We start from the raw sequence: 27,323 nt of genomic DNA, 5'->3' as shown, positions 1-27,323 counted from the left end.
TAGATATTGAATCGGTCACAGAGGAGGAGATTTTATAAAAAGGCTAATGAGGCCTGATTCAAGTTTGCCGGGTTTCACAGTGCTGCTCTGAAATCAACATTGATTTAAAGGATGGCTGCCTAGGGGTTCGCCCCGGTACCTACTCCTCTGCTATGTCTTGCACTTTTTGCTGTGGTATATATCAGGAAAGCACCATGTTTACAGAGACACAGCCATAAGGAGTTGTTGAACCGAAAGAGGACTACATTTGGCGTTGTGGGACTATCTGCCAACATTCCAGGGAATATACTGGACGTAAACCAGACTGGATCACTACCCTGGGGAAATACATCTAGCATATGGAGACATAGAATTGGGGTGTTCCCAGGTTCTGGAGACAGCCCCATCAGCCCTTACCACCAGAACCAATATCATCCAACGTGTTTCCTGATCAGGTGGTAACCGACCCTTCATGTCTTCCAAAGTCAGGGGTATTCGATTAGTGGTCAATCAGCACTTGTGTGACAAATTGACAATCCTTCATTGCTACGGCTCTCCTGATCTCGAAGGCAGAAAATATGACCTCCCAAGAGAAAAAGAGTTGCTATCTTCTGTTAATGTCTCCTAAGAAGAGGAAACCCCTCAGGACGTACATACAGTTTATAGAACTCGAGGAAAGGAAAGTTGTACTGTGGCTTCGCAGCTATATGATTTCATTTAGGACGTTGTCAGGTACATCAGGTGGTTCTAAATTAAAAGGCTTACCAGTTATTTCTGTTCCTTCCGTTTTACATCTACTTTTAAGTCCTGGAAGTTTTGAACACTGACCAGCAAATTCAGATGTCAAAGCATGCTTTTGTTCTCGCAGAACAGGAAAATTAACATTGTCTACACACAATGTACAATTTTACATTGTGTGGCGCAAGCAGCTCCAAATTCCCCCTACTCCCACTTCAATGCCACTGATAGTTTGCGATAGTTAAATTCAAGAAGCTGAAAATCAGGAAAAAAGCAGGGCTACATGGCATCAGTCCTTCTTTCCCGAGCCACTGTGCAGCTCAATTTTTGGCCCAGTATTTTCCACTATATCTTACATAATTCTTCAAGTCAATGTACAGTCACAGTGCTTCAATACTCTCTACCATCATTCCTGTGCTTAAGTCCTAAGAGCACCTGCCTCAGTGAATTCAGACCTAAAAAAGAAATATTCAAACAACACAACCACTGAAGTTCTCATCTCCATCATTGATGAAATCCAGTAACAATCTCAAAACATTCATACAAATAGACAAAGCTTGGATGAGCATCTGTTTCATGCAATTACACTGAGTCAACATACGGCTTGTATAGGTTTTTGGGGTGTTTTCGTTGTGATTGTAACGATTGCCTTCAAACAAGCAAATGTTCCACCTATACACTTGACACTACTTTGCTGGGGCACTATTGCTGCATCCCATGCTTGCCATCACCCAAAATTATTGTGATTGGTTAAGAGAAATACAAACAGGCCAGAGTATTTCCCCCTATTGCAGAATGATAACGGATGAAGACAAACCATTCCCCAGTACTGACACAGGGCTGTGGATATAAGTCTGGGTATGCGAGACTAATGCATTTTTGAGATGTTTTTAACGATTTAAATCTTCAGTAATGAATGAAAGGTTGAGTGCCACAGACAGGTCAGGCACATCTAGAGAGAAGCATTGTTTGTTGATAAGAAAAATGAACAGCTGCCTTATCTATTGAGCACGGCTATAACTTGAAGAAACTCTTAAAGATTTTCCTTGTTCCTACTGTAACCTTATTTTAGCAGTTCATACTAACTTATTCAGGTTACATTGCAAAAAAAAAAAAAAAAGGCACTTCTGCCAAAAGCAGACAATGTTCAGAGTAAAAACTCATTTCTCATTTATCCATCTCTCGTGTAAATTTCATCATTTTATCAATTCTTTCAACAAATGCTCACATTTCCAGCAGGTTCGCAGAAAATAATGTGTCTAGAAAAAAGATGGGATTGATCTTCAGATCCTTCGGTTCAATAGTCAATGCTCTTTGCTTCACTAACATACACACACACACCAGCAGTGTGTGGTTTTCAGGTCGTTCACATCTCAGAGGTTGTTCCACTGGTTCGCCACGTGTGTAATGGATCATGTGTGCATGTTTTTCTGTGTATATGAACTTGTGTTTATGTATATACACAGTCTCACTAGAAGTACTTCAGTAACGTATATCAAAATGTATATATCCAAAATATTCCTTTACTATACCAATCAGATCTCACCACTAACAATATTTACCAGTAGGAAATTGAGAATCGTTATATTTCCCATCTCCTGATATCTATCTGAGTTGACCACCTCTTGTATGATTCATTTCCATCTATGTGCTGTATATGGTGAGCTGGAACCATCACACTTCTACTTTGTTGTTAATGAAGTCAAATGAGTCTTGAGGACTTTTAAACATGCATGGCATCAAAGCTTACAACTAATAACTGAAGAGTGTTTACTTGTTTCATCTGGAAGATGACATGTTTAGGTCACTTTCTACACTGGTACTTCATTCAATACAAACACAGTGACTGCAAGTAATGCTGCTCCTACCTGGTTTTCTTGGGGGTCTTTGCCTTGGGCGTGGAGCTCTTAGCTTTCTTCTCCTTGGGCTCTTTGGGGGTCTTGGGCATTTTAGGTGTCTTCGGGGTCTTGGGCTCTTTGGGCTCCTTGCCCTCTGCCTTCTCCTTTGGTTTCTTTTTCCGCTTTTTCTTCTCTTCTACTGATGGTGAACTTCCCTCTACAATTCCTGTGCCAGTAACCTGTTCACCTGCCTCACTTCCTGATCTTGGAAATTCGGACTTTGAGTCTTCCTCTGCTCCTCCTTTCGCTGCCTTCTTTCCTCCCTCTTCTTCATCTGCATCCGCTACTTTAGCTTTCTTCTTCTTCTTCTTTTTTGGCTTGGTCTCCTGGTTGCTGGGCTGCTCTGTGCTGATAGGCTGGCTTGGCATGCCAGCGCAAATGGTCGGCCTTTCAGGAACCATCATTGAGGCATCGCCTGACGGGTCCGTGGGGGAATGCTGGGTGGTGGGCAAGAAAGATATACATTATTCTAGGTAACTAAACTTTGAATTGTAATTTGAAAGCATTTTATATTTCTTTATTGAAAAAATAAAGATATAAAACTCAAATAACCCAATCAAAGCCATCTCCTCCACAGATAAATAACAGTAGGTGCTTGAATTTCAACAATGAAACTTTTTGTTTTGTATATTGATTTGTAAAAAAATCCACATTCTAGTGGATTCAAATGTGGCCAGAGTTCGACACAAAACATTTACAAATCATTTGTAGTTCTGAAAAAATTAAGAAAATGCTGGAAAAATTTGCCAAATTTGATAATAGAGTAGGTAACCTGTAAATAATTCACTCACTAATTCAATATTCCTAAATGTGAGAGTCATTATGAATTGAATACATTTAGAATTTGGATGGTTGGTCAGATAAAACAAGTAGTTTGGGGATGTAAAGCTGAATAATTAGCAGACACACTTCATGGCACATGTGCTCAAGCTAATCCACATTTAATGTGAGTTACTTTAAAGCTGTAACAGTCAATCGATTAGTCGGTCAACAGAAAATTAATTGGCAGGAATTTTGATTGTAATTTAGACTTTCAAGTCATTATTAAGCGAGAATGCTGATTCCTGCAGCTTCAATTTGAATTTTGTCTTTTTTTCCTGGTCTACTGACAGGAGACTTTCAGGACTTTGGTGTGGTACTTGGGCATAGGTAATATGTTACCTTACGGAGATGGTGATCAGCGATGTCATTTAATGGAATTTGGAGGGGAAATGGAAGTAGCACAAGTCTGAGTCCCACTGTTTCAGAGGGGACCACCGAAAAACGCATTTTTTTCGCCACATTTTAAAACATTACGTAAAAAAACTGACTTACGCTACTTCTATTACAGTAACTCATACAACCCCATTTCAAAATCACTGAACTATCCCTTTAAAATAATGTTGAACAAGGGTTTAAAGTCCTGACAGTCTCCTGTCAGAAGACCAGGAAAAAAAGACAAAATTCAAATTGAAGCTGCAGTTATCAACATTCTTGCTTAATAATGACTTGAAAATCTTAATCTCAATCAAAATTCCTGCCGATTAATTTTCTGTTGACTGACTAATCGATTGACCGTTACAGCTTTAAAGTAGCTCACATTAAATGTGGAGTAGCACATGAGCACATGTGCCATGAAGTGCGTCTGCTAATGATTTACTTAAACACTGGTTGAAAAGCGTGCCAGCCTGTCAGTCAATGCTGCTACACTTTCTGCAGGATGGAGGTTGGTTTGTCAGTATGTCGGATTACAGAGCAAAGGGGGAAGGATCCATCCATCCATCCTTTCATCCATGTACAAGATTGCTACCTCCCCCCTCTCTTCAGGACTCCCTGTTGCTACGGTTCCCTCCCCGCTACTGCCTCCACCTCCAGCAGGGCTCACCTCAGTAAACAAACCGGCTGACACCTCTTTTTTTCTCCTCCCTTTCTCTCCTGTAGAGTAAAATCCTCTCTCCTTCGTCCTCCACCTCCTCCTCATTGCTCCCAACTCCCAAGTAAGCTTTCTGTGACAGGAAACTGGTAACCAGCTGTTGGGAGCCTCTCCAGCTGCCTCTCCTCCCGTTCCTTCTCTTCTATCCCTCCCTCCCTCCCTCCCGCTTCCTCTCTCTCCAGCTGCTCGGGGTCCCAGTAGCAGATGGGAAATCAGGCATCATGACACGAATAAATTATCTCCATACTTCAAAAAGGCACAACGAGGGAGTATGTGTGCATGTATCATACAAGAGCGAGAGAGACTATGCCTTTGAGAGTAAGTGCGTGTGTGTGCACTTGTGCTGTGTGTAAAAACTGTGTCAATGAGGTGTGTGTGAGCATCAGCAAGTTGGAAGCAAAAGGCTAAGGAAGCGCGCGCATGCACGCATGCAGGTTGGATTCATATGGAGGAGGATAGAATTGGGGGGCTATAACTGGAATTCCACTTCCATCAGGAGAATGCAAATGTACACACACACCAACTGCAAGGTCACCCATCACACAAACCCCTGCTGACACACATGTAAGCTGAGCCATTTAGTAAGACAAATAATGTGTGTGTGTGTGTGTGTGTTGGGGGGGATAGGGGAGAGAGAGAGAGAGAGAGAGAGAGAGATGAGGTGAATGCAGTGCCCAGTGATAAGTCTGTCCTCCTGCCAAGCTTCCCAGATAATCAATCACAAAAATGACAATAGAGAGGGAGAGACACACATACACACTGGTGGTGTGTAGGGTGACGTTAATATGTCAGTGTGCTGACTCCATCAGGAATTGAAAATGTCTTCATACCTCCAAAGCAGGTTGTTTAAAAACACGTCGCCAATAACAGCATTTAATAGAACTCACACCAACAGAACGGCTCCATGGCTAATATGACAGACAGAGGAGAGGAAGAGTGTCTTGTGTCATCTTGATCAGGAAAGAAGAAGGACAGTGTGTGGACGAAGGTGAGGAAAGAAGGGCCAAGAAGTTGGGGGTGGGGGCTGACTTCCTCCCTTGCATGAGATCCTTTTTGCGCAGTGACTACATTTTAGTGTTATCACTCCTTCCTTTTATGAAACTTGACTACAGTGTTGAGCTCTATACAGTTGTCAGTTGTTGAACTGGAATGTAAACAAAAGAAAACGTAGGTCCTAACTAAAATGTGAAAAATCCATGAGCAGAAATAAATGCACGTCTATACCTAACCCCGACTCTTTTTCATTTAGAAGCTATTCCAATAAAGAGCTCTTGAAGGATAAGTTTATAATATGAAGGTGAAAAGTCATCCCCATTTACATGTAACAATTGTATGATTCATGAGAGAACCTCTATTAACACAATCTAAAAATGTATGTTTATAAGAGAAATGTTTTGCTACAATGCTATGACTTAAAGAACAATAACATTTTGTTTAACAGTCTATGAGGAGGCCAATAAGCCATGAACTGACGGGTAAATACTCCCACTGTCATTTTGAAAATGTGACCATTGAGCATAGAGAATGCACATTTTGAAATCTTAGCTTTCACGTTATAATGAATGACAAATACAGGCAACAGTTTGGCCTCCAATGTCTAAATCATTCAGTGTGTGTAGAGAAGAGAACCCCTCCAAGTTCAGGAAACACAGTAGCAGCACCTGCTGCAGGTCTCAGCTCTTTGGGGGGGTGAGGGGGGGTTTCCAATAAATCACCTTTACGGAAAACCAGCTTGGTGAGGTGACCACACACATTCTCGTAGCATCTATCCTCAAAGGATGATTACACGTGTCATCTTTAATAACAAGGATGCAGCAAACTGAGCTGCGGTGGCTTTCTCTATGTGATTTTCATTTGGTTTGCCATTAGGTGTTCATTGTTCTGAGAAGACATACAACATGTCAGTCCCAGTTCTATCCTCCTGTTTGTATGGATGGATAGCTCAACTCATCTTTTTCGAAAAACAGGTTGAAATGTAACACATAACACACTTGTGATCAATTGAAAACAGAAATAAGCATTATATCAACAAGAGATAAAATTTTCAATTTGGTGAGTTGCACACAAACAAGAAGACGACGACGACAACATCAGAGAAGCATGTCCTCGAAGCTGCAGAGCCTGAGATGGATGTAACAGCAGCTCACTGACAGCGTGTACGAGCTGGGGGAGGGGCGAGACAGGCATGTTATATGTCAGCTAGAGTGCTGCACGCAACAGCGTGTGCGTGAGATGTAGAATAAAGGTCAGAGCACAGCACTATGCCAGAGCTGTGACCTTGAGCTGCTGACGAAGGCACATGCGTGCACGTGTGTGCGTGCATGTGTAATAACCATGCTTAGTGAACAGATGGAGCTTAGAGTACCAGACATACAGTCATCATGACTGACTGGCCAGCTTGCGGTGTGTGTGTGGCTCTTTCTAGCAAGTGCATCATGAGGCACAGAGAACTCCCTTCCTGTGCCGCAGACACACAGTGCTCCTCTAGATAGGCTATCCTATTCCTCCAAATACATTTGCCATCCCATTCCTGACCACAATATCCCAAGCCACACTGTCGGTGTGTGTGTGTCTGCATGTGGGGGTAATGACGGGGGCTGCCGGGCCTGCAGCTAGAGTCAGGGCAGAGCACGCAACGTGCCCAGGCGAGGACCAGGGCTCACCAGTCAACCTGGCATCTAGGTCAGAAGTGCTGGATAAATTAAGTGTGACGGCTGAAATGTCAACCCAAAAAATGCAGGCTTGGTGGCGGGATGGGGGTTGGGGCTGGGAGGGAGCAGAGGGGAGTCCTGTGGACGAGAATGGGAGAGAAAAGGAGACTAGATCTGTGTGTGTGTGTGTGTGTGTGTGTGTGTGTGTGTGTGTGTGTGTGTGTGTGTGTGTGTGTGTGTGTGTGTGTGTGTGTGTGTGTGTGTGTGTGTGTGTGTGTGTGTGTGTGTGGCCACAGGGCTGCTATTGTGTGTGAATGGGTCAGTGGAGAAAGGGGGCTTTGAGCAACAAAACAAGCTAATGGAAGCCAAGCGCACGTGACGCAGGCAGCGGTGACTGTGCACGCTCACACACAATCATGGAAGTTGCCATTGAGAACTGCTAACGTCTTCCCGCCAGCCCTCCCCTCCTCCTCATCTCCGTTGCTAGAGATCCTGGACTGCCTCTCTTGAGATCTTTGCTTGTTTTCCCACTTCATTCCTCTTAGTGTTTCCCCCTCCCCCAATCTCTTAATAACTCTCCTGCTTTTTTCCCCCTCAATGTTTCCCTCTTTTCAAAACAGTCTGTTTTTCTGGACATCCTGCTATACAACATTAACTAAGAGAGGACACCCCTGAAATGGATGAGACAGGTGGACAGACAGGCAGACAGACAGACAGGCAGACAGACAGAGAAAGAGCGGAAAGAGAGGAGACAGGGAGAAAGGAGAGACAGGAAGGGAGGTTTCCTCTACAGAGGAGGGGGAGATGTGGGAGCAAGAGGGAGGAGAGATTATGCTGGTGGCGCCTCTCTGTGTGTGCGCACACATGTGTGTATGTGTATTGCACACGTGTCTCAGGATATGCAGCTCACAGGAAACAAACAGCTGCAAAAATCCATTCCCCCACCGCACACACACACACACACACACGCGGAAACACAACCACACACAAGGCCGACAGAAGAACACAAAAGGGGAAAAACGCTGATATGAACACACACACAAAACCCCAGTGAACCAGTGCCCAATGCACCGCTGTGTTTTCAAATGTCACACACACACACACACACACACACACACACACACACACACACACACACACACACACACACACACACACACACACACACACACACACACACACACACACACACACACACACACACACACACACACACACACACACACACACACACACTTCCCTTACACTCCAAACACACACATTCCCCCACCCACATGAAAAATAAACATTCAGATGAAATACACCCACACATGAAAACAAATGCACATAGTCTTGATATCTTTCACACACAGTCGCGCGCACACACACACAGAGAGTTTCTACCACATCAAAGCGTCTGTCTGACGGAGACTCACCTGTATGTGAGGCACTTTTTGTGGAGTAAGAGGGGGTGAGGAGAGTGGGGTGGGGGCTAGAGGCGTAGGCGCCCATGGGTTGGATCCCTGGTTGGATTGTGGGGGTGTGCTCTGCAGGTGGTGGGAGGGCAGGTGCGTGTGCTGTGTCTGAGCGTTCTGGGTGGGCGGTGCTAAGCCCTGGTTTGAGGCCGCAGCTCCGTGTTGACTGACAGGCGGACCCTGGAAACCCATGGTAGCAGACTGGAGGGGCTGCCCTACTCGAGAGGCCTGCTGCTGTGCCTGGAGCAGACGCTGGTCTCCCCCCTGGCTGACTTGAGCTTCATGAGGTCCTGGGAATAGAGAGAGGGCGAGGAACACGTCATCATCTGTAACTGTAGTAAAGTATAATGCCAGTGACAATGTTTTTCACATCCTGTCCATCACCTAGACACTGAAATTTAACCAGGACTTATTTTCCTTTTGCATGAGTGTTTCCAACCACAAAAATCATCTTTAAAGTACAGTGATAAACAAAAGCTAGCTGCCAGTTCCTCTAACAGGAACTGTGTCTTCTGTTCCGCCCGACGAAGATCTCCTAAAACAGTTCTAGGGTTGCTACATCGTCCAACCCTGTCATCTGGCGATATGCATAGTATTTAAAGACAATATTTCGTTCATTTTAAACTGAAGTAAAAGATAGCCGAAACAGTTGCTTCTTCAACAATATATAATGTTGCCAATTTACACAGAGGTCGTAGGAGAATTAGTGTAAGGATAAAATCACACAGGATGAAACATGTTGGATTTAGTTCACAATTCACATACCAACATATTAACAGCAAATGACAGCTTTTTTTGCTGTCATTGCTCAATTTACCAGCACCACAACACCAAGTCAGACCAATGAAACAACAACATGAGACAGCATTTACTGTCTGGTGCTTACCTTGTTGTTGCTGGAGCTGAGGCCTATTTGGACCCATTTGTGGCGCACGATGCGGCCCCATAGAGGGATACATCTGCCCTGCATTGGGGGGCATGTTGTGGGGCTGCTGGTGTTGGGCAGATAAAGGGTTTTGGGGAGTTCTCTGTGGATGGGGCATTGCATTGGGTGGAGACTGCAGGGCTGTGTACCCTGCAACCTCTGGGGGCCCGGCTAGTCCTGCGCTAGGTGGTCTGCCCTGTTGGGGAGGAGGAGTTGGGGTTCCCAAAACCCGCATGGGAGAAATTGATGCGGGGGAGGGGTAAGATCCCTGAGCTGGGGGGGGGAGGTTGGACTGGGGTTGATTTTGAGACTGGGGCACATTCTGGGGGTGCTGGATGTGGTTTAGAGGGTGCATAGACTGGCCCTGCTGTCCTGCCTGCTGCTGCATAGGGGCAGGATGGGTTTGAAGGGGCTGGGGTTGGTGTGGTGGTGCAGGGGGATATCTCTGCCCCTGCTGCCCAGCTGCTGGGCCTGATCCCTGGTTAAACCTCTGGCCAAGCTGCCCCGGTCCCATGGCCTGGCTGGTGTTAGTACTGACATTAGCATTAGCACTCTGGCCCATCCCTGGTCCAATGGCTCCATACTGGGCCTGATAGCCAGGGTACTGGCCTCCCCCAAACCCCCCCATGCCCTGTTGGTGCTGGTTGGTATGCAGGGGCTGTCGGGATGGGGAGTGTGGGTATCGGGGTGTGTGACCCATGTTGGGATAGCCCTGGGGTTGTGGCTGGGGCTGTGGGTGTCTCATCTGGGCCCCTCCCATTCCAACATGTCCCAGGTAGTGAGATGGGTCCTGAGCAGGAGGGGGTGCCATGCTCTGTGGTGGGTAGTGTTGGTTCATGCGAGTTGCATTGGGTGTAGGTGGGCCTTGCATCCCACCATAGTTGCCTTGAGACATCTGGTAGCCTCCCAGTTGACTGGGGCCACCCCCTGTTTGTGTCGGAGGCTGCTGATATGCCGATCTGCTCTGCTGCTGCTGCTGCTGCTGCTGCTGGCCCCAAACGCCACCCCCACCCCCTCCTCCCGAAGCATCACCTGGGTACCCATGGTGGGGGTTAGTGGCATTAGCTTGGTTATTATGGTAGTGGGAAGCCATGCCATTCATGGCAGCATTCACATTTGGTGGGCCCTGGCTGGGACCATTCTGGGCCATCACCCGCCCTCCAGGGGCACCAGACTGATCGTAGCCTGTGTAGGGGCTGTGGTCATACATTTGCCCCAATTTAGGCTGCCCTGGGCCACTCCCTGCACCATGGATCATCCCCTGGTGGTAACCCCTGTTTCCCTGGTGGTCATGGTTCAGAGAGGGATTAGTCTGCTGAGCTAGGGGGTTGGACTGGCCAGGGGCAGGCTGCTGAGGAAAGCAGCCTCCTAAACCATCTAATCCATCTGAAAACAGCCCTGCATCGTCCCCAAATAGACTCAACATCCCTGGGTCCGCCATGGCTGGGTAGGGGGCCCACAGATGAGGGGGACTAGATGGAGGGAGGTGTGTTGTGCAGTGAGGAGCTAATCAGCTAGCTGCTAATTCGAAGCTTGTTATTCCATGGTCCACATTACCGTTCCTGTGGGAGAAGGGGAAAAATAAAGAATTTTTAATATTTTAATAATTACAAGACTATATGTTATGGAATATCTTAACCTGTCCCCATTTTAACAAAGCTACTCATTTTTTCCTGTAGTAGCTAGCAAGATTGCTGAAAGGATTACTTATCCTATCAACTGGTTGAAAACACTGGGAATATTTCACCTTAACCACCGACAACATGCATCATTTTATCTTTTTGTATGGACCAACTGTACACTTCATGTAGGGAAAGTCCTTCAGGATCATACACACTCATGCGTTAGAAAAATCTCAGCAGCCATGTTAGATGTTATGCAGCGGTGCGACAGATTCACCCGCATGTTTAGCAAGTTAATCAATTGTGTAGACCTCAGAAAAAACAATCCAGTCACACACCCCAAAACACACTTCATATTACCACTGCCTCGAAATCCTCCCCCACCTCCATTTTACTACCAAACAAAAGAACACACACACACACACACACACACACACACACACACACACACACACACACACACACACACACACACACACACACACACACACACACACACACACACACACACACACACACACACACACACACACACACACACACACACACACACACACACACACACACACACACACACACACACACACACACACAAAGGGCCCAGCAGATGCAACTCTGTTTGAGCAGCAGCTGCCGGCCAGCCGGCCAGCCAGCAATCAGCCAGCCAACAGACCAGAGAGGTTTTCCATACACCAGCCAGCCAGTAGTTAGCTACTAGGTCAGCAAGCCTGAGCCATTGAGCTGGCTGTCCTGGCAGATGTGTGAAGACTAGGGCCTGAAAAATTTCCCTGGGTTTGAAGGAAAATAAGCATGTATACAACAAGCCTACTTCATTATTAATAAAATGGCTATTTATGTGTGACAAAAAGAAAATTGGAGGCCCCTTTTGGTGTGTTTTATGTTATAATGTGTGAATAAAATCAACATTTGAGGGACTGGGTGGCTAAACTAACACCTCAGTCTGCATGAGTGAGAGGGTAGAGGGTAGTGTAAATGGATCAAAGCATGCATGAATGAGTAGGCGTGGGCCACATCTGAGACGGGGATGTGATTGGGGAGGTTTACTTGTTGCTTCAATGTACTGCTAAAAAAACGCAATCCAACTTGTAACGCTATAGATTTCCCCTCGACCCTTCACCTTACTTCATTCTTCCCCCACCTCTCCTCCCTTTCACTTATAGGTTAATGACAAGAGACCAGCAGGTATCAGGGCACAAGTATTTGATTACTTACTCACAGGAAATTGTGTACACAAACTGTTATTTTTACATTTTAAATAAATATCTTGTACAGCTAAACTGTGCCCCGGAAAATTACTTAATTCTTCCACACGCAAGGTTATAATGTAACTTACTGTAAAAGATGTTGGCGGTACAGGTGGTTTTTGACTATTTGAAAGGAGCACCTTAGGTCTTAGCGGCAGGCTAGCAGCTGTGTTTGACTCTACAGCCTGCTCAGGATGCACCCCACCTCTCGCTTAATGCATCCTGGGCAGCTCACTTGTCTCTCAGAGTTGTCAGTATTCACATTTCTATCAACAGTTTGGTAATTACAGAAAATACAGACCACAGAAGAGACAAAAGGTTGAAACTGCATTGCAGTGCAGCAGTATTGTCTGTCAAAATGATATTATCAAAGAAACACTTTACAGCTTTACTCAACAAGATAAAAATGTTCAAACTGATTAATTCACAGGCTCTAAATTTCTTCTGCAACTTGTTTTATTGCCCTTTTACTTGAATTGCAACACAACTACAACATAGAGTAAATATGTTAAGTGTAGTGATATATCGCGAAACAAAAACATCAAAAAAATGTAATGCTTGGTAATTCAATATGTCCAGTGTGGTCTCACACTATTTAAATTTTCTTTTACACTGTAGAGTATATATTTACAGGCGTACATATACACTATACCGCAAGTTAAGCTAGCGTAGTCGGCGTAAAAAAAGCATGATTGAAGGAGGCAGAATACAGACCTCACCAGCCTTACAGTGCACAGAGTTAGATTTGAGGTGGAGGTGGTTCTCTGGACACATATTGCTCATGAGAGGGCATCTGCAAACTATGTCAGAAATCCTTTGCCATTAAAAAGACCACTTAACAACTAACCATGCACAGACTGAGCTTCATGAGATAGCTGTCGAGGATAGGCCTGACCCAGCCGAGGTAAAAGCACAACAACATACAGCAAACTTCAGTAGAATCACCCCTACAAAGTTGTTCCTTACGACAAGAAAATCACAAAAGACATGAAGCCACTTCAAGCAGTCAGGGGACATGGTTTCAAACAACTTCAACACTGTAGAGCCAAGACACAATGTCTGGCAGAAAATATTTCAGTGAAAGTCAAATTAAATTGATATTCTTTTCTCTATTAAGCAACAACTGTATCATTTCTGGATATATTTTAGTTCAACATTTTAATAACAAATGATATCCAAGACCAAACCATTTTTGTGCCAGTATTAGTCACTAGATGCCCAAATGTTCTCTAAAGAGTTGTAGAGGAGCTTCTTTACTGCATCACCATCAAATCTGCTGTTCAGTGTCTAGTTTGGAAGAGCCAATAAACAATGCCTGTTCAGTCAGTGGTAAGCCAACAGTCAACATTAGCATGACATAGGACTACAGTAAAACTGCCTTCCTGGGCCTACTGCTGGGGCCAGTGTTGTTGTGTAAATAGCAGTTAACGAGTCTCTTCCTCCAAGTGTCTCGCTCATACACATCGGATTTTCATCGGTCCCGAGTGACCTGACAAGTGGAGAGCTCTAAGTTCAGGTGTAAACGCACCCAAGACATATTGAGGACACATCTGAGATTTGATCGCTCAGATCACATTCAGTGGTGGTCTGGGACACATGGCCACATTTTTAGAAGTGTGAACGTGAACTCTTTTTGGACCAAGATTAAAGTTTGCCTTTTTTTCAAATGGGTAATATTCCATTGTAAAGCAGCATGAAGTACGGTAATTGGTGCCCCACACTCACGCACAAACAAACCCCCAAAAAAACCCATTAACAATGGGCCCATCTGTATCTGGCTAAAACCATCATCATGTGGTCTTTGTGAAGAGAAATGATGTACTTGTATATTTGCATATAGAGCAGGGCGGCGAGTTCTGATCACAAGTGGTGACTGGGGACGCATGTAGATACATTCTAATGCCAGGTGTGAACTGATGAACTCAAGAGTGGTCCACTTGTGATCGGGTCACTCAGGACGGATGTTAATACCATGAGTGAACAAGGGTAGTGTCACACAATTTCACTTTATTTTTGTTGTATTGGTGTTGTGGTTGCATGTGGTTGCATAATGTCCTACTCTGCACACGTCTTGGTCAGAACCCTTCTGTAACTAAATGTAAGAGATCCGTATCAAATAAATAATTTGCAATGCGCTTCTAGGGTTGGGTATCGGTTGGGGATTTTTCAGATACCGGTGCTAAATCGATACTTTAAAATGGTACCGTTGCCTAAACAGTGCAGAGATAATAATTGATAAGGCAAGTAATCAGTTTAAAGTGTACTTAACTTAGATAAAGATATAAATATGGACAAAACATTAAAAAAAACTAACCAAACGATAATTTCAAATTAAATAGTTTCAGTGCTTAATACAGCAAAATATTCCATCGTAAATCTCTTTGTGAATAGTCATTTTAATTTGGGGGGACAGTTCATACCATTGGGACCTTATGACGGGCAACATTGGTGGTTTCGGAACTTGGCTTATTGATACCGTGGTATACCTTGAAACCAGAAACCGGCCCATGCCTAGTCCCTAGCAGAAAATGTTAAATTTTTAAGCAAAAAAGTGTATAAATGCTATGATAAAATTATAAAATTAGATAAGATTAGTTTTAATTTCGAGTACTGTGTGATATAGTTTGACTCATCTCCACTTCACCTCCATCTTCACATCACTTTTGATCTGACAGTTTGATGTTAAGTATGTACATACGAGAAAACCAGCCCATGGAAGATGACATGATCACTTGTCTATTATGATGCTTAGCTGAAAGTGTACACACTGTACACATGCAGCGGCACATGCATACATGGAAATGTAGATGGAAGAGCACTAGCTATTTTTTCATTGATCACTTAAACAGCCTATAAAACAAAATAAATTGTGAAAATGCCAGTCAGTTTCCCAGGCCCCAAGGGGCAAATGATAATGAAAATGATAAAAAAAACAAGGGCTAAAAACTTCACAATTAAGAAGGTGATTTAAGCAACTGTTTGGCGAATTTCCCCTTATTTCGTAAATTCTGAGTAGACCCTAATTTAAATACTTTTTCCACACAAACCGGTCTCAACAAAGTTAGAAGAGCTATTCAGCAGTTGCCATTAGAAGACTACCGTTTGGCTACTAGATCCATCGTACCATATACTGTACAGCATCTAAGAAACACTGAGGTTACATCACCTCCTGTGTCGAATCACTACAGGAAGAAAAATGTGTGTGTGTGTGTTTGTGAGTAATCTAGTGTAATTTCACATCCTTTGCTGCAAACTACTACAAAGGCAACTGATTTCCTGTCAACACACACACACCCACACCCGCACACATACACCCCCCCCCATGTGCAGCATAAATGTAGCTGTATTAGCACTTCCTGGCTACTTTATGTGTGAGAAGTTGGCATGTACATTTGTGTTTCACTCTTGAGGCTCATCAGATCACATTTAGTTGTACGCAGGAAGGGCAAGAGATTCATATTCCTTCTAACTTCTCCCTCAGTCATGGAACAGACAAGTCTTCTGTCTTCTATTGCGCGCGCGAACACACACACGCACGCACTGAGGCCCAGCTGTTACTGTAGAGGGAATTAGGTGATCGGTCAGTGTGCCACTTTAGAAGTCAAATCTCATCAAAGGATGAGGCATTTAGCCAACCACACTCACGTCCCCGCCTCCTGTCGCCACGTACACGTGTTGAAGAGTCAAGAGGAGGTAAGCCCCTATCCGCCCTAACATGAGGAACCGCATCGGAAAGAAAATGTTGATTCTGCCATAGGCCAGTGTCCAAATACAATCAAGCATACATATCATGTAGTGTTTAGCAGGAAGGAATATAATCATTTATGCATTCATAACTTTCCCCAAGTGCATAAAACTGCTGTGTAGTGTCTTGGCATCCGATAAGCCCTCACACTGGACACGGTGGCTCAGATTTCACTTTTCACTGGTAACTGTAGCAACACACCCACACCAACACAGGCCCTTATATTTTAAGTCAGTGCTACCATCAGTATGAACATGTCAACATCATTGCAATGCATTTCCCCTCAGGAACAAATCAAGTGACACAGAAGTGTCGTCTCCGATCACTCCTTATGCAAGTAAGTTTGTTGTCATTGATCCATACGTCGTCAGACAACTTCACAAACAATATACAGCATTTTGATTGGCTGAAAATACTCTTGGACTTGGTTGGAAAATAATCTGAATACATCAACTTGGGCACTGAGAAATTTTAGATTATTTTTCCAATCTGAGACTTTGTTTGACAAAATGATTAATCAGTTAACTGAGAAATTACACGATAGAATAAAATATAAGTATTACTATTAATCTTCCTGCATCTTTTACCTTAATGAGGAGTTAAGCAGTGAAGTGGATAACATGGTACCAGCAACAGAGCAAGGCCTCTGCCCAACAGTCCTTCCAATGAACCATCCACTGATGGAAAAAGAAGGCAATGGTGAAACAACAAGGTTTCATGCTGCCGTTATGAAATGACAAACTTACATAATGGATACATATATTCTTACAAAAGAAGAAGCTTATGTATGAGTCTAACACAAAGGTATGGATTAAAAGACATCGGAAATTAAAATTATCACATTTCATACAGAACAGGGGCACAATAGAGCCTATGAAACAAAAAGGAAAAGCACTTGATTTCTAAAAAATTACAAATCCATTGAACAATCAATTTACCAATTGTTACAGCTGTGACAGACAGTAATACTGTGTAAAGTGCTGTTACAATGCTACTGTGGTTGCTATGGGGTCATATGTAACCTGCTAACTTTCAGTTGGCTACTGGGAATTCCTGGGAAATTAAACTAAAGCAGAGTGGGAAGCGGAGACAGTTTCAGGATGGGAGGATTAAAAGCCTTGCTCCTCTCATGTGTTGTAACTCCAAACAAACTATGTCCCAAAATAAAACTATCAGGACTTTGACCTTGAAGTGGCAGTTTTTATTACCCAGTTTATACAAAGTTGAAAGAGATGAAATATGAAATAAAGGAAAGGGTTTGGTCGTGTCACTGCTCGAGGCAGGCACATGAGCCCGCGAGTCCAATGACATAATTAACAGCTCCACAAGCTCCTCCTCACCTCTGACCATAAATAATCACCAAGTGGTTCTAACACGTACAGTTTCAGCCGACTTGATAAATGAACTGGCGATCACCAGCCAGGCTCAGCAATTCACACCGACTGTGCGGCCCCGTCAAACCACAACAATTGAGGGACATTCGTTCAGCCAAGCCGAAAAACCACAAAATATCAATGCCAAGTTAGTGAAACTGAATGGGCTCTCTGACTGCCAGCAGCATTGCATGTCACTCACTGTGGTTCATTTAGATATGAGCTTTTGGCTAGCATAAAACCCAAACGGGAACTCTGGTGATCAATGCACATACAACCCCAGCACTCAGTTATCCTCATATTTTTATGGACACAAAGTGAATCTACATTGATCTACATTTTTTATGCATTTTCCAAAAATGTAAGAACCGATCACAGTATTAAGTACCTCAGTGTTTCCCCTATATACTTATTTATGGATGGGAACAGAAACTCAGAAATAAACGTGTCCCCGGGCTAAATTATGCAAGACCGTAGTATCAATAAGCTCAGATGTTATCGGTGCTGCTAACGGTATTGAAGAAATTCATTAATTTGTCTATGATCAATTTTCGCTACTCCCAATCCGGAGGAGCGACCCGTGTCTGTGTCGGAGCCTGTGCTGTTCAGGGGGCGTGGCCAGTTCTCATGCACGATGCACAGGCGGAGACGCTCACCTGCTCCGCGTGATGGCGGCAGAGAGTGAACGCCTGGCTGTACTACCAAAATCAATGGAGACAACACTCGTGAAGGCAGTAACATGAGCGATCTGTCAAAACATTTAGTGAAAGTACACCAAAGTCCAAAGCCCATTCACAGGTGCAGCTAGTGAGAAGATGACTGAGAAGAGGGTGAATGAGAGCCACCTCGCCTAAAAGGCCTATAACTCTTTACAACAGTAGAGTCCAAGGGCTTTGGGTAACAGTCTGTACATATTGAGATGTTTGACTTTTTTCCTTTGACGAGCCAAATGTTAGTCCCATCACTCAACATCATGTACTTTATCGTAGTTATTTGTCAAAAATAGCACTGTTCAGTGTACAACAATATACTGAGTACAGTATGGGAAACAAAACTTTGTCCATTCCATTCTATTCTCATTTAATTAAATCTTTTTAACTACATTGTTCAATTTTAACTCCATACACATAGGGAGAAACACTGTACAAATACATTTGTTGGCTATTAAACATGAGAAAATGTATGTGAAGACAGACAGGTAACCTTGGGTCAAGCGTCTCCAAACATTCAGTTCTACCAGTTCCAACAGTGATTAAACTGATAAGTTCTTTCAGACTGCATGGAGGTATGTTAAGCTTGTGGGAATTAAAACCTGCTGTCCCTTTGCCATTCATGGTGCAACACCTTTTCTTGTTCTAAACATTTTATGGTAAATGTTAGGACTGGGAGAAACAAACGACTCTTAGATGCATCGCGATTCTCTTTTGAACGATTATGTCTCGATGCAGAAAAAGTAATAATCAGAATTTTACAACTCATTTTTCAACATTGAGATGCAACTTAACATCACCGTGCTTCAGACTGTATCCGCCACGTTCGCTACGATCCTTGTGCAGAGACCGCGCACGTCGTGTTTACGTGTTAGCATGGCTAAACAAGAGCAACCTACCGGAATGATTCAACCGGCAGCCGCTGCATGAAAAGCTGGCGTACGTAATTGTGCTTCTTTTTTCCCCTCCTAGTTCAAATTTTGCAAGGAGAAACGCGAGCATTCCAGGCAGAAGTGTCCCTGCGGAAAGAGACCTTTCCCCTGCGCCTTGGAGCACGTAGCCTCCCCCTGCTCTTAACGTTCAGTTTCCACCAGCTAAGCAACTTTGCTGTGTAGGCTACAGCTAAATGTAGGTTTGTTTTTTATCTCAGGGATTCTATGCTCATTGCCAATAACAGGAGGATTTTGTTGGAAGATAAGTTTTTATTCATTTGTGGATAAGAGCAGCTTTTAATGTTTTCAGGTTTTATTATCTAATCGTAGCCCTCTGAATCGAAATCAAATCGAATCGTCAGGTGCCTAAAGATTCCCATCCCTAGTAAATGTACATTTTCAGTAGGAGGAATCCGGTGGACAAGGTCAGATCTGAGAGATGACAATGTTCCCTTCCTTCATCAGTTTAAACGATCGCAAAACTTTGCGCAAAATAAGGAGGTTAGCTGGTTTTTTGTGTCCTAACTCAACTAAAATGTCAAAACTAACTGCACAACTCCAAGTCACTTGGTGTGCGCAGTGCAAGTCTGCGGTAAGGGAAGAAAGGAGGAAGCGCGATTAGCCAACAGCAGTTCCATGCAGTCCTGTCTGTGCTGTCAAGTTTGGCGGCTACACTGTCTGTAGCCTCCAGGCTTTGCGACAGGAAATCTCAGCCATGTCAACAGCACCATGTTTCCTCTGAGACTCAGGCAGGCGGGCACAGACAAACAACACAAAGCCAGAGAAACAAACTACACAAAAAGCTGGGCAACACAACCCAACTAGACGCATGGATCTCCCTCTTCCTCTGGAGGACATGTGTGCACACACCCACCTCCCATTACCACTAGGATCTAAGTCGCCATAATTTATACCTTTGTTCCCAAATGGAGGACAGCACGCAGGAGCTGGCTAGCTGTGTGTGTAATTACGCTCAAGTGAGGGGATGCAGGGCCGTGTGTTTGTGGCTAGGATTTGAGGCCCGGAAGGAAGGAAGGGAGAAGAGGGGGATGGGGAGGAGGGGGGGAATCAAGAGAGCAAGAGAGGAAAGAGAGAAGCAGTGAAGCTCGAGAAAATCTGGTTATTTTACGCACGGCTGCGTCGTTAATGGACAGTATGTGTGTGCGCAGTGTGCATGTCGGGGAGAGTGTGTGTATGTGTGAGCGCGCTTGGGGGAGAGGAGTGGATGGTGGGGGGTGGGAGGGACAGCAGGAAAGGGCTGTGTTTATCCAATCTGTTCCCTGCCTTTACCATGTGGTAGGAAAAACCACTGGTCGGCTCTCCAGCCGATCACAGAGGACACAGAGGGCGATAGAGAGGAGAGGGGGGGGGGGCCTGCTTTGGGGAGGTCGAGTGTCAGTCATAGGCCACACATTGGGGACAAATTTCAAACTTAGAACCAGTTAAGTGGGGGACAGCTTGTCTAACTGGGTTCAAAAGCCATGTGCCCAGTTAGACAAGACCTGATTTGTGGGCAAGTTGTTGTGGTTGAGGGTTAGGGTACGTCTACAGGATATGAATGCAGGTCTATGCAATATCCCCAAAAGTGACCTACATGCTAAGAGTTTCTGCAGCTGACTGTCTAATCTCCGGAAATCAGTGATATTTGTTGTGTATTAAATTGAGAGAGGGAGCGACTGAAAGACAAGAAAGTAAAAATGTATTTTATACCTGATGTCCTTAGTCACTGCACTGTTGTTTCTTCCTCCCTTATGTAAAGCCTCCAAACACTAAAATCCAAAATCTTACCAAATCTAAAGTCCAAAATTCATATTGTCACATGCTGGACGTCCAAACAGTGTTGCATAGGGCTGCCCTGAATTCTTTGAAACTTTAACCGTTCCACCGACACAAGGACACTGCCAGTGCCACCTCCTTTCACTTGCCACTGTATTAGATTTAATGTCACATCACACTGAATATTTTTCTACATTCTACTTTGGATACAATTATGTTATTATTAAGGCTGAGCTGAGCAGACGCTGTTCACAGTGAAATGCTATCAGGAACTGATGCAAGTCAGTCAAAGAGTAAATTAACAAAATTTGGATATGACCTCTACAGAAGCTGACCGACAAAAATGACCCTCCTTCAAGTCACTGCACACGGGGTTTCACGACATAACAAACCAAAATATCGCTCCCAGAACTTTTTACCAATGATGAAAGAGGGGGGCATTTTTTTTCAACTTTGATTCCTGTGAAATGTTGTGACAAGCTAACTGGTCAAATTACTATAGAGGTCACCAGGTAAATATGGTATGAAAAAGCTGGAAATGGCTAATGTAAATCATGTAAGATTTGTAAGACAAATCTGGGTCATATTCCAAAAGGGTTTCACACATGGTGAGGTCAATGGAAGAATGTTAAATGCTATAAGGCTAAACTCATAAATATATGGCTTGAGCCAGGGTGATGGCTGTTTGAAAGACCTCTGCAGCAGTTTTCCTTTAAAACATTTTGACTCAAGGCATTTATTGTCTGTAATTGGTGTAACCACCCGTTGAAAATCCCTACAAAAGAAGACTGTGTCCCTTTTTTTTATCTTGATAAGGTTTTTCAGACTGTATGTGGGTTTCCCACTACATGATTGTATTTTCAAATTGGTCATTAAAGGGCCTGAGTGCAAAATGATACATGTTCTGCAAAAAATCTATGTTGGCTGAGGTGGAAAAGTGGATGCATCAAATCCAGCCAAATGGAAAAGTGCAATGGAAACAGACTTGGCAAATAAATCATGATGCACATCAAGGAAAAACAGCAGCCGACCAAAACACCAGATCTGTGGGCAACAATGAGGTGAACGCAACATTCCTGGACTCAATATACCATCACCGAGCACCTTACTAGAAACACCTGGGCTAATTTTGAAGTTACCTAATTGGCCAATCGTGTAGCAGGAGTGCGATATATGAAATCACATAGATACAGGGCAAGAGCGTCACAGTGAAGGAGGCAGTAAGCAATTTCCTCACGGCCCGCTAGATTTGGGTTCTGTGCGCAGACCTGGCTATGTAAATTGAAAAAAAAATGGTGCAGTTTGTAAACATCACTCCCCAACACCTTAATGGACATGCTAGCGAATGACACTACAACTCAGGGGTTTTGGCCTAGTGGTTAGCTTGTCGGTCTCCCATACCTGAGGTTGCGCGTTCGTACCTGATTTGACTGCACTCAGTGCAGTCAAATCATCAACAACAACAAAAAGACAAGCAAGCTTTCTCCAAAGTCGCTTACTGCCCCTTTAATGTTCATATTGAAAATCATAATGGGAACAAACTCCAGTGACTTTCAACTGTGGCATGGTTTTTGGTGTGAAACTATGTTGAGCAGAAAAGCTTCTCAGAATAAACAACCTTGAAGTGGATGTTCTACAACAGCATATACCACATCAGGTTCCACTCCTGTGGCCATAAAAAGAAAATTGAGGCTGCTGGATTTCTGCTGAGTCTGCAACTTATCGGCTCAGAATCTGGAGTCAAAAGCATGAATCCATGGAGCCAACCTGCCTTGTGTCAACAGTCAAGGCCCCTGGTGGTGGTGTGGGGAAGGTTTTCTTGATGAGCTTTGGTCCCTTAATACCCATCAATCACAGTTTGAATTACACCGTCTATCTGAGTATTGTTGCTGACCATGTTCATCCCTCTACCAACTTCTAATGGTTACTTCCAGCAGGATAATGCTTCATGTCTCAAAGTTGTTTCATGAACATGGCCGTGAGTTCAGTGATGTTCAGTGACCTCCCCAGTCCCAAGATGTGTATCCAATAGAAAACCTTTGGGGCGTGGTAGATCAGGAGACTGGCAGCAAGAGTGTGCCGCTGACATATCTGCAGAAATGACGTAATGCAATGATGCCATGAAGAACTGAGGCTGTATGAGAGCAAATGGTGTAATTAACCAGTGTTAATATGGTGTTTCTAATAAAGAGATGCAAACGAAATGCGTATGAAACTGGTCTACTGAATGTATGTTGAAGTTTGACTCCGTTATTAAGACTGTTGCATCTGAGTGATATTCAACTGAGGTTGGGAGAAAGGTCACACACTGAGCACTCCAGGATCCCAGCCAATGAAGGTTTAACCCTGGTCAGTGTTAATGTCAGACCGGACACTGCACTGAATCATGTCCAACTCTCCATCAGACAATTGACAAATAGTGACATCAGATGCATCAAGTAAATTTCCTTTCAAATAAAAAAATATATATACACAAGTATCCCCCAAGTTAATTTGGTCTTACTTGATGTATACATATATAATCACCTATACTGGCGACTGAGTTATCAAAGTGGAGGGTGTAAACCTACATGTATATCAGTGATCAAACCACCACAGGTGATGGGGAAACAGTAACTCAAAGATGCAAATGAGTCATTACCTCAGCATACTGCCACTGTTAGAGGCTCTGGGGAAAAACCCTGCTACAACTACAACTTCAAAAGGTAAACTCGACAGGGTACGTCACAAATGGTGAGTCTCCTCCAACTGTTCAAAAAGTCCTGAGCTGTTGACTGATTTGTCATCATGAGCAACAAGAGCATCACAAGCAGAACTTTCTGTATTTTCAGTTAAGACCTCAATTTTTTTTTTTTTTTTAATATGAATACATTTTTTAAAAAAAATGTTTTTCGTGATTAAATAATCCTTCATTCGTCCCACAATGGGGAAATTATGAATTTTTCATAATCCTGAAAACACAGACCTTTGCTTTTATGCTGTAGCAAACAGGAAGGCACGTGCGCACACACAAGTACATAGACCAGTCTGTCGGGCATGCTACCCCCACGCCTCGCTAATCTATCACTGCTATTGACATGCCCTCAATGGGACAGGCAGGTCTGGACCATTTTCCCCTCATACTGGCTGCTTCCCTTCCCTGCCCCGCCTGCCTACTAACAACCAATCAACTTCCAGAGACCTTCCTTTAAAGCTCAGGGGTAATGTCTCTCCTGACACACACACACACACACACACACACACACACACACACACACACACACACACACACACACACACACACACACACACACACACACACACACACACACACACACACACACACACACACACACACACACACACACACACACACACACACACACACACACACACACTTCCTGAGTCAGTGCTCTGCTATGGTGGTCGATCAGAATAGGATTTTCAAAGACCGATGCTGATATTTAGAGAGCATATTTTTTCATCTGATAAAATACAATTTAATAATCACAACAAACGAGACAACAATAACTTGCTGAGCTTAAATGAACATTTAACACACTCCATTTTCCAAACTGGATGCTGATTCCACAAGCGAGCCTCCCTTAACCTTCCATCAGCCATGTGAATCACCCAAGGAGACGATTGAAAAACGAGGAGAGGTGAAAAAATGTTCAGATGCTACAACTGGGCCGTTTTTGTGGCACTGAAAATTCCAGTGGAGAGTCCTTGAATACAGCTTTGCTTATTTGTTTCCCAGCAGCAGTGAGGTTAGACGGTGTATGAGAGCAAAAGGATGAAGAGTAAAAACAGGATGTGCCATGCATCAACACTGGGCGAGGTCAGGGATAGATTAAAAGGCAGGCTCACATATGGGTCATAGATGTACTTGACAAGGCTGCCTCCTCTAACACACACACATACACAAACACTTGAGAGCTATATTAACACCAGCCTCTCTTCTAGGCACGGCACTTGGTCCAAAAGGCCCTTGCTGCAGAGGGGGATGGGGGACACTAGTGAGGAGCAGGGGACAGAGGGAGTGACAGGTGAGAGGACGGGATGAGAGAGAGCGAGAAGAGATGATCATGACACCCGGTTTTGAAATTCACCATGGTGCTAAAGACCCCCGCTAACCTCTTGGCTGGAAATGGGAGGAGGGGAGGAAACAGACAGACAGGCAAAGATGAAGAGAGAGTGAGAGAGACAGAAAAGGTGTGAATGAAGAGTCAAAAGAAGAGGAGGGCGCTTGTGCAAGGGCAGAGAGGGGGTGGGTGGGTGAGGGGTGGAGAGATAGATGGCAAGATGAAAGAGACAAACAATGAAGGGGACAAACAACAGCACCACTTCTCATCTCTACTAACAGGGCTGCCAGGGCCACCACACATGATGATAGGAGACAAAATGGCCACCCGTATAAACACCAGTACTCTGACTCAGACACCCAACACCAGGCTCTTAATGTTAAACTGTCCGTCAGGAGCACCGCAGCACCAGGTGCTATTTACCCTAGATGTGCTACAAGCTGCCAGGCAAAAGCTAATCTCCACAACACAGACTTGCGAGTAAAATCGGATCAAGAAGTAAAAGACCTGCACCACAAAACGAGAGAAGACAAGACCGGTAGAGACCGCGTCAACAGTCCGAATGACAAGTAAACAGGGGTAAGAAATACTTTTCCAAAGTCAAGAGAGAAAGGTCACAGTGTTTGTGATTCCAAAACAATGACCACCACTGATGGATAACATGCAAAGGAATAAAGTCAGATGCTATGGATAAAGACGTTCTATGGAAAGGAAAGCTGAAACTAGACTTAAAGTACTTTTGATTTTATTTGATTAATATCTGTACAGTTGTACAAAAGGGGCTAACCAGTAGCTTTCTGTCAGTCACTGGCTCTGTCAGGCCTTTCTGAGCTTTTATATTTCATGGTAATATCTACCTATCTATCTTTTTTATTAATATCTTTAAGTTTACACACACACGCACATGCCACTCCTCATCTGGCCCTCTTTCCTCCACTTCAGAAGTTTGGAACTCTTCCTCTGAGAAATTCAGATGCAGTATGAAAACAGAGTTGGTCGAAAGGTCAGTAGAAAATGGCATATCGTGGGTGAAAAGGTCAGAGAATCAACACTGATCAAAGTAATGGTTCATAGGTCAAACTAGCAGGGGAACGGCTTACTCACGGACGTGACACACTGATCTACACCTGTCCAAAACAAAGGGCCGCATTCGCTCTTCCGCAGGCTAAAGTGACTAAACACGGCCACAGTCATGCAATGGAGTGGTCCACATTTATATGCTAATTAAAAATGCTTCTTTGAATGCCCTGGGATAAGATAATGGACTTGTACATGTGGAGAACGAGCATTATGTGGAATCTTGATATTGTGTTTTGTAGGGTATAAGTCACTTTTCTTCATGTGGTGTATCCCCAAACTGACCCCTAGTGTAAGGAGGCAGGGATTTCCCCGGCTGTGTGTGAGGCCACGTCAGGCACACTGGCAGGACGTTGGACACTGCAATGACCAACATCTACATCGTTCAGGCCTCATGGTATGCAGCACACAGTATAAACAAGAAAGGGAACGAGAGACCAGATTTTTCATCAGGCAGAAAAATAAACCTCAAAACAAATCCTCCCTTGCAATATCGTATAGGAAAAGAGATTGTTCTCGGAATATCTGCCAACGTATTGGATTCTCTTAAAATTCATTGCAATGCCTAAGTATTAATTTTGCCAACCAGTCAAAGTTAACACAAGCAACTCTTAATTTGAGTTTGAACCAATAAGCAGAACTTCCAAAGAGAATAAAACGGCAGGTTATCTGTCCAAATGAAGCCACTAAAAACACGCATGGCTTCAATGGCAGGGACGCGCAGGGGCAATGTCATTCCTGTGGGTGTCCATTTTTCCAAGTGCCTCTCTTACAAACCAAGACAGCCTTGCAGCCGAAAGGGGGAAAGAGTGCCTCAACTTCTGCCACAAGAAAAGACGAGGGAGCCAAAGGAGACCAAGTAGCACTGAACATCTGTTGTGTGCGTGTGTGTGTGTGTGTGTGTGTCTGCGGGGCCTCTTATCTCTCCCTCTGTGGCCTGCTAAACATGCCTCGCTGCCATCTTGGCTCGCAGACACAAGGTGGGGGTAGCAGCTGCCGGCTCGCAGGGAAATATGACAAACTAACACCGATCAATCGAAAAAAACGTCCAGACTGCGAATCAAACCGTGACCACGTGAGGACGAACGGCGACCGAGCGTCGAACGAACGAGTCCCTGCGACGTGCGCGCGCAACCCAAGTTGTGTGTGTGTGTGTGTGTGTGTGTGTGTGTGTGTGAGAGGGCGACAGGGTGACCATCGTG

General features: G+C 44.1%; 1 protein-coding gene across 4 annotated transcripts in view; it reads right to left on the bottom strand.

Annotated features, from left to right (window-relative positions):
• chd7 (chromodomain helicase DNA binding protein 7) overlaps window positions 1-27,323 on the bottom strand; it is a 70,947-nt gene that overhangs the window by 41,471 nt on the left and 2,153 nt on the right. For 3 of the 4 annotated variants that reach the window (XM_035633259.2, XM_035633262.2, XM_035633261.2), the window contains exons 2-4: window positions 9,519-11,119; window positions 8,594-8,922; window positions 2,586-3,052 (exon numbers count right to left, since the gene is read on the bottom strand). In XM_035633259.2, coding sequence (XP_035489152.2) covers window positions 2,586-3,052; window positions 8,594-8,922; window positions 9,519-10,998 — 2,276 coding nt within the window. In that variant the 5' untranslated portion in view covers window positions 10,999-11,119. Of the gene's footprint in view, window positions 1-2,585; window positions 3,053-8,593; window positions 8,923-9,518; window positions 11,120-16,776; window positions 16,867-27,323 lie in introns of all 4 variants that reach the window. The other variant, XM_035633260.2, reaches the window with a different exon arrangement.

Source organism: Scophthalmus maximus, chromosome 5 (genome assembly GCF_022379125.1).
Source record: "Scophthalmus maximus strain ysfricsl-2021 chromosome 5, ASM2237912v1, whole genome shotgun sequence".
Classification (NCBI taxonomy): domain Eukaryota; kingdom Metazoa; phylum Chordata; class Actinopteri; order Pleuronectiformes; family Scophthalmidae; genus Scophthalmus; species Scophthalmus maximus.
The sequence above is the reverse complement of the archived record's forward strand: the minus strand, read 5'-3'. Positions and strand labels throughout refer to the sequence as shown.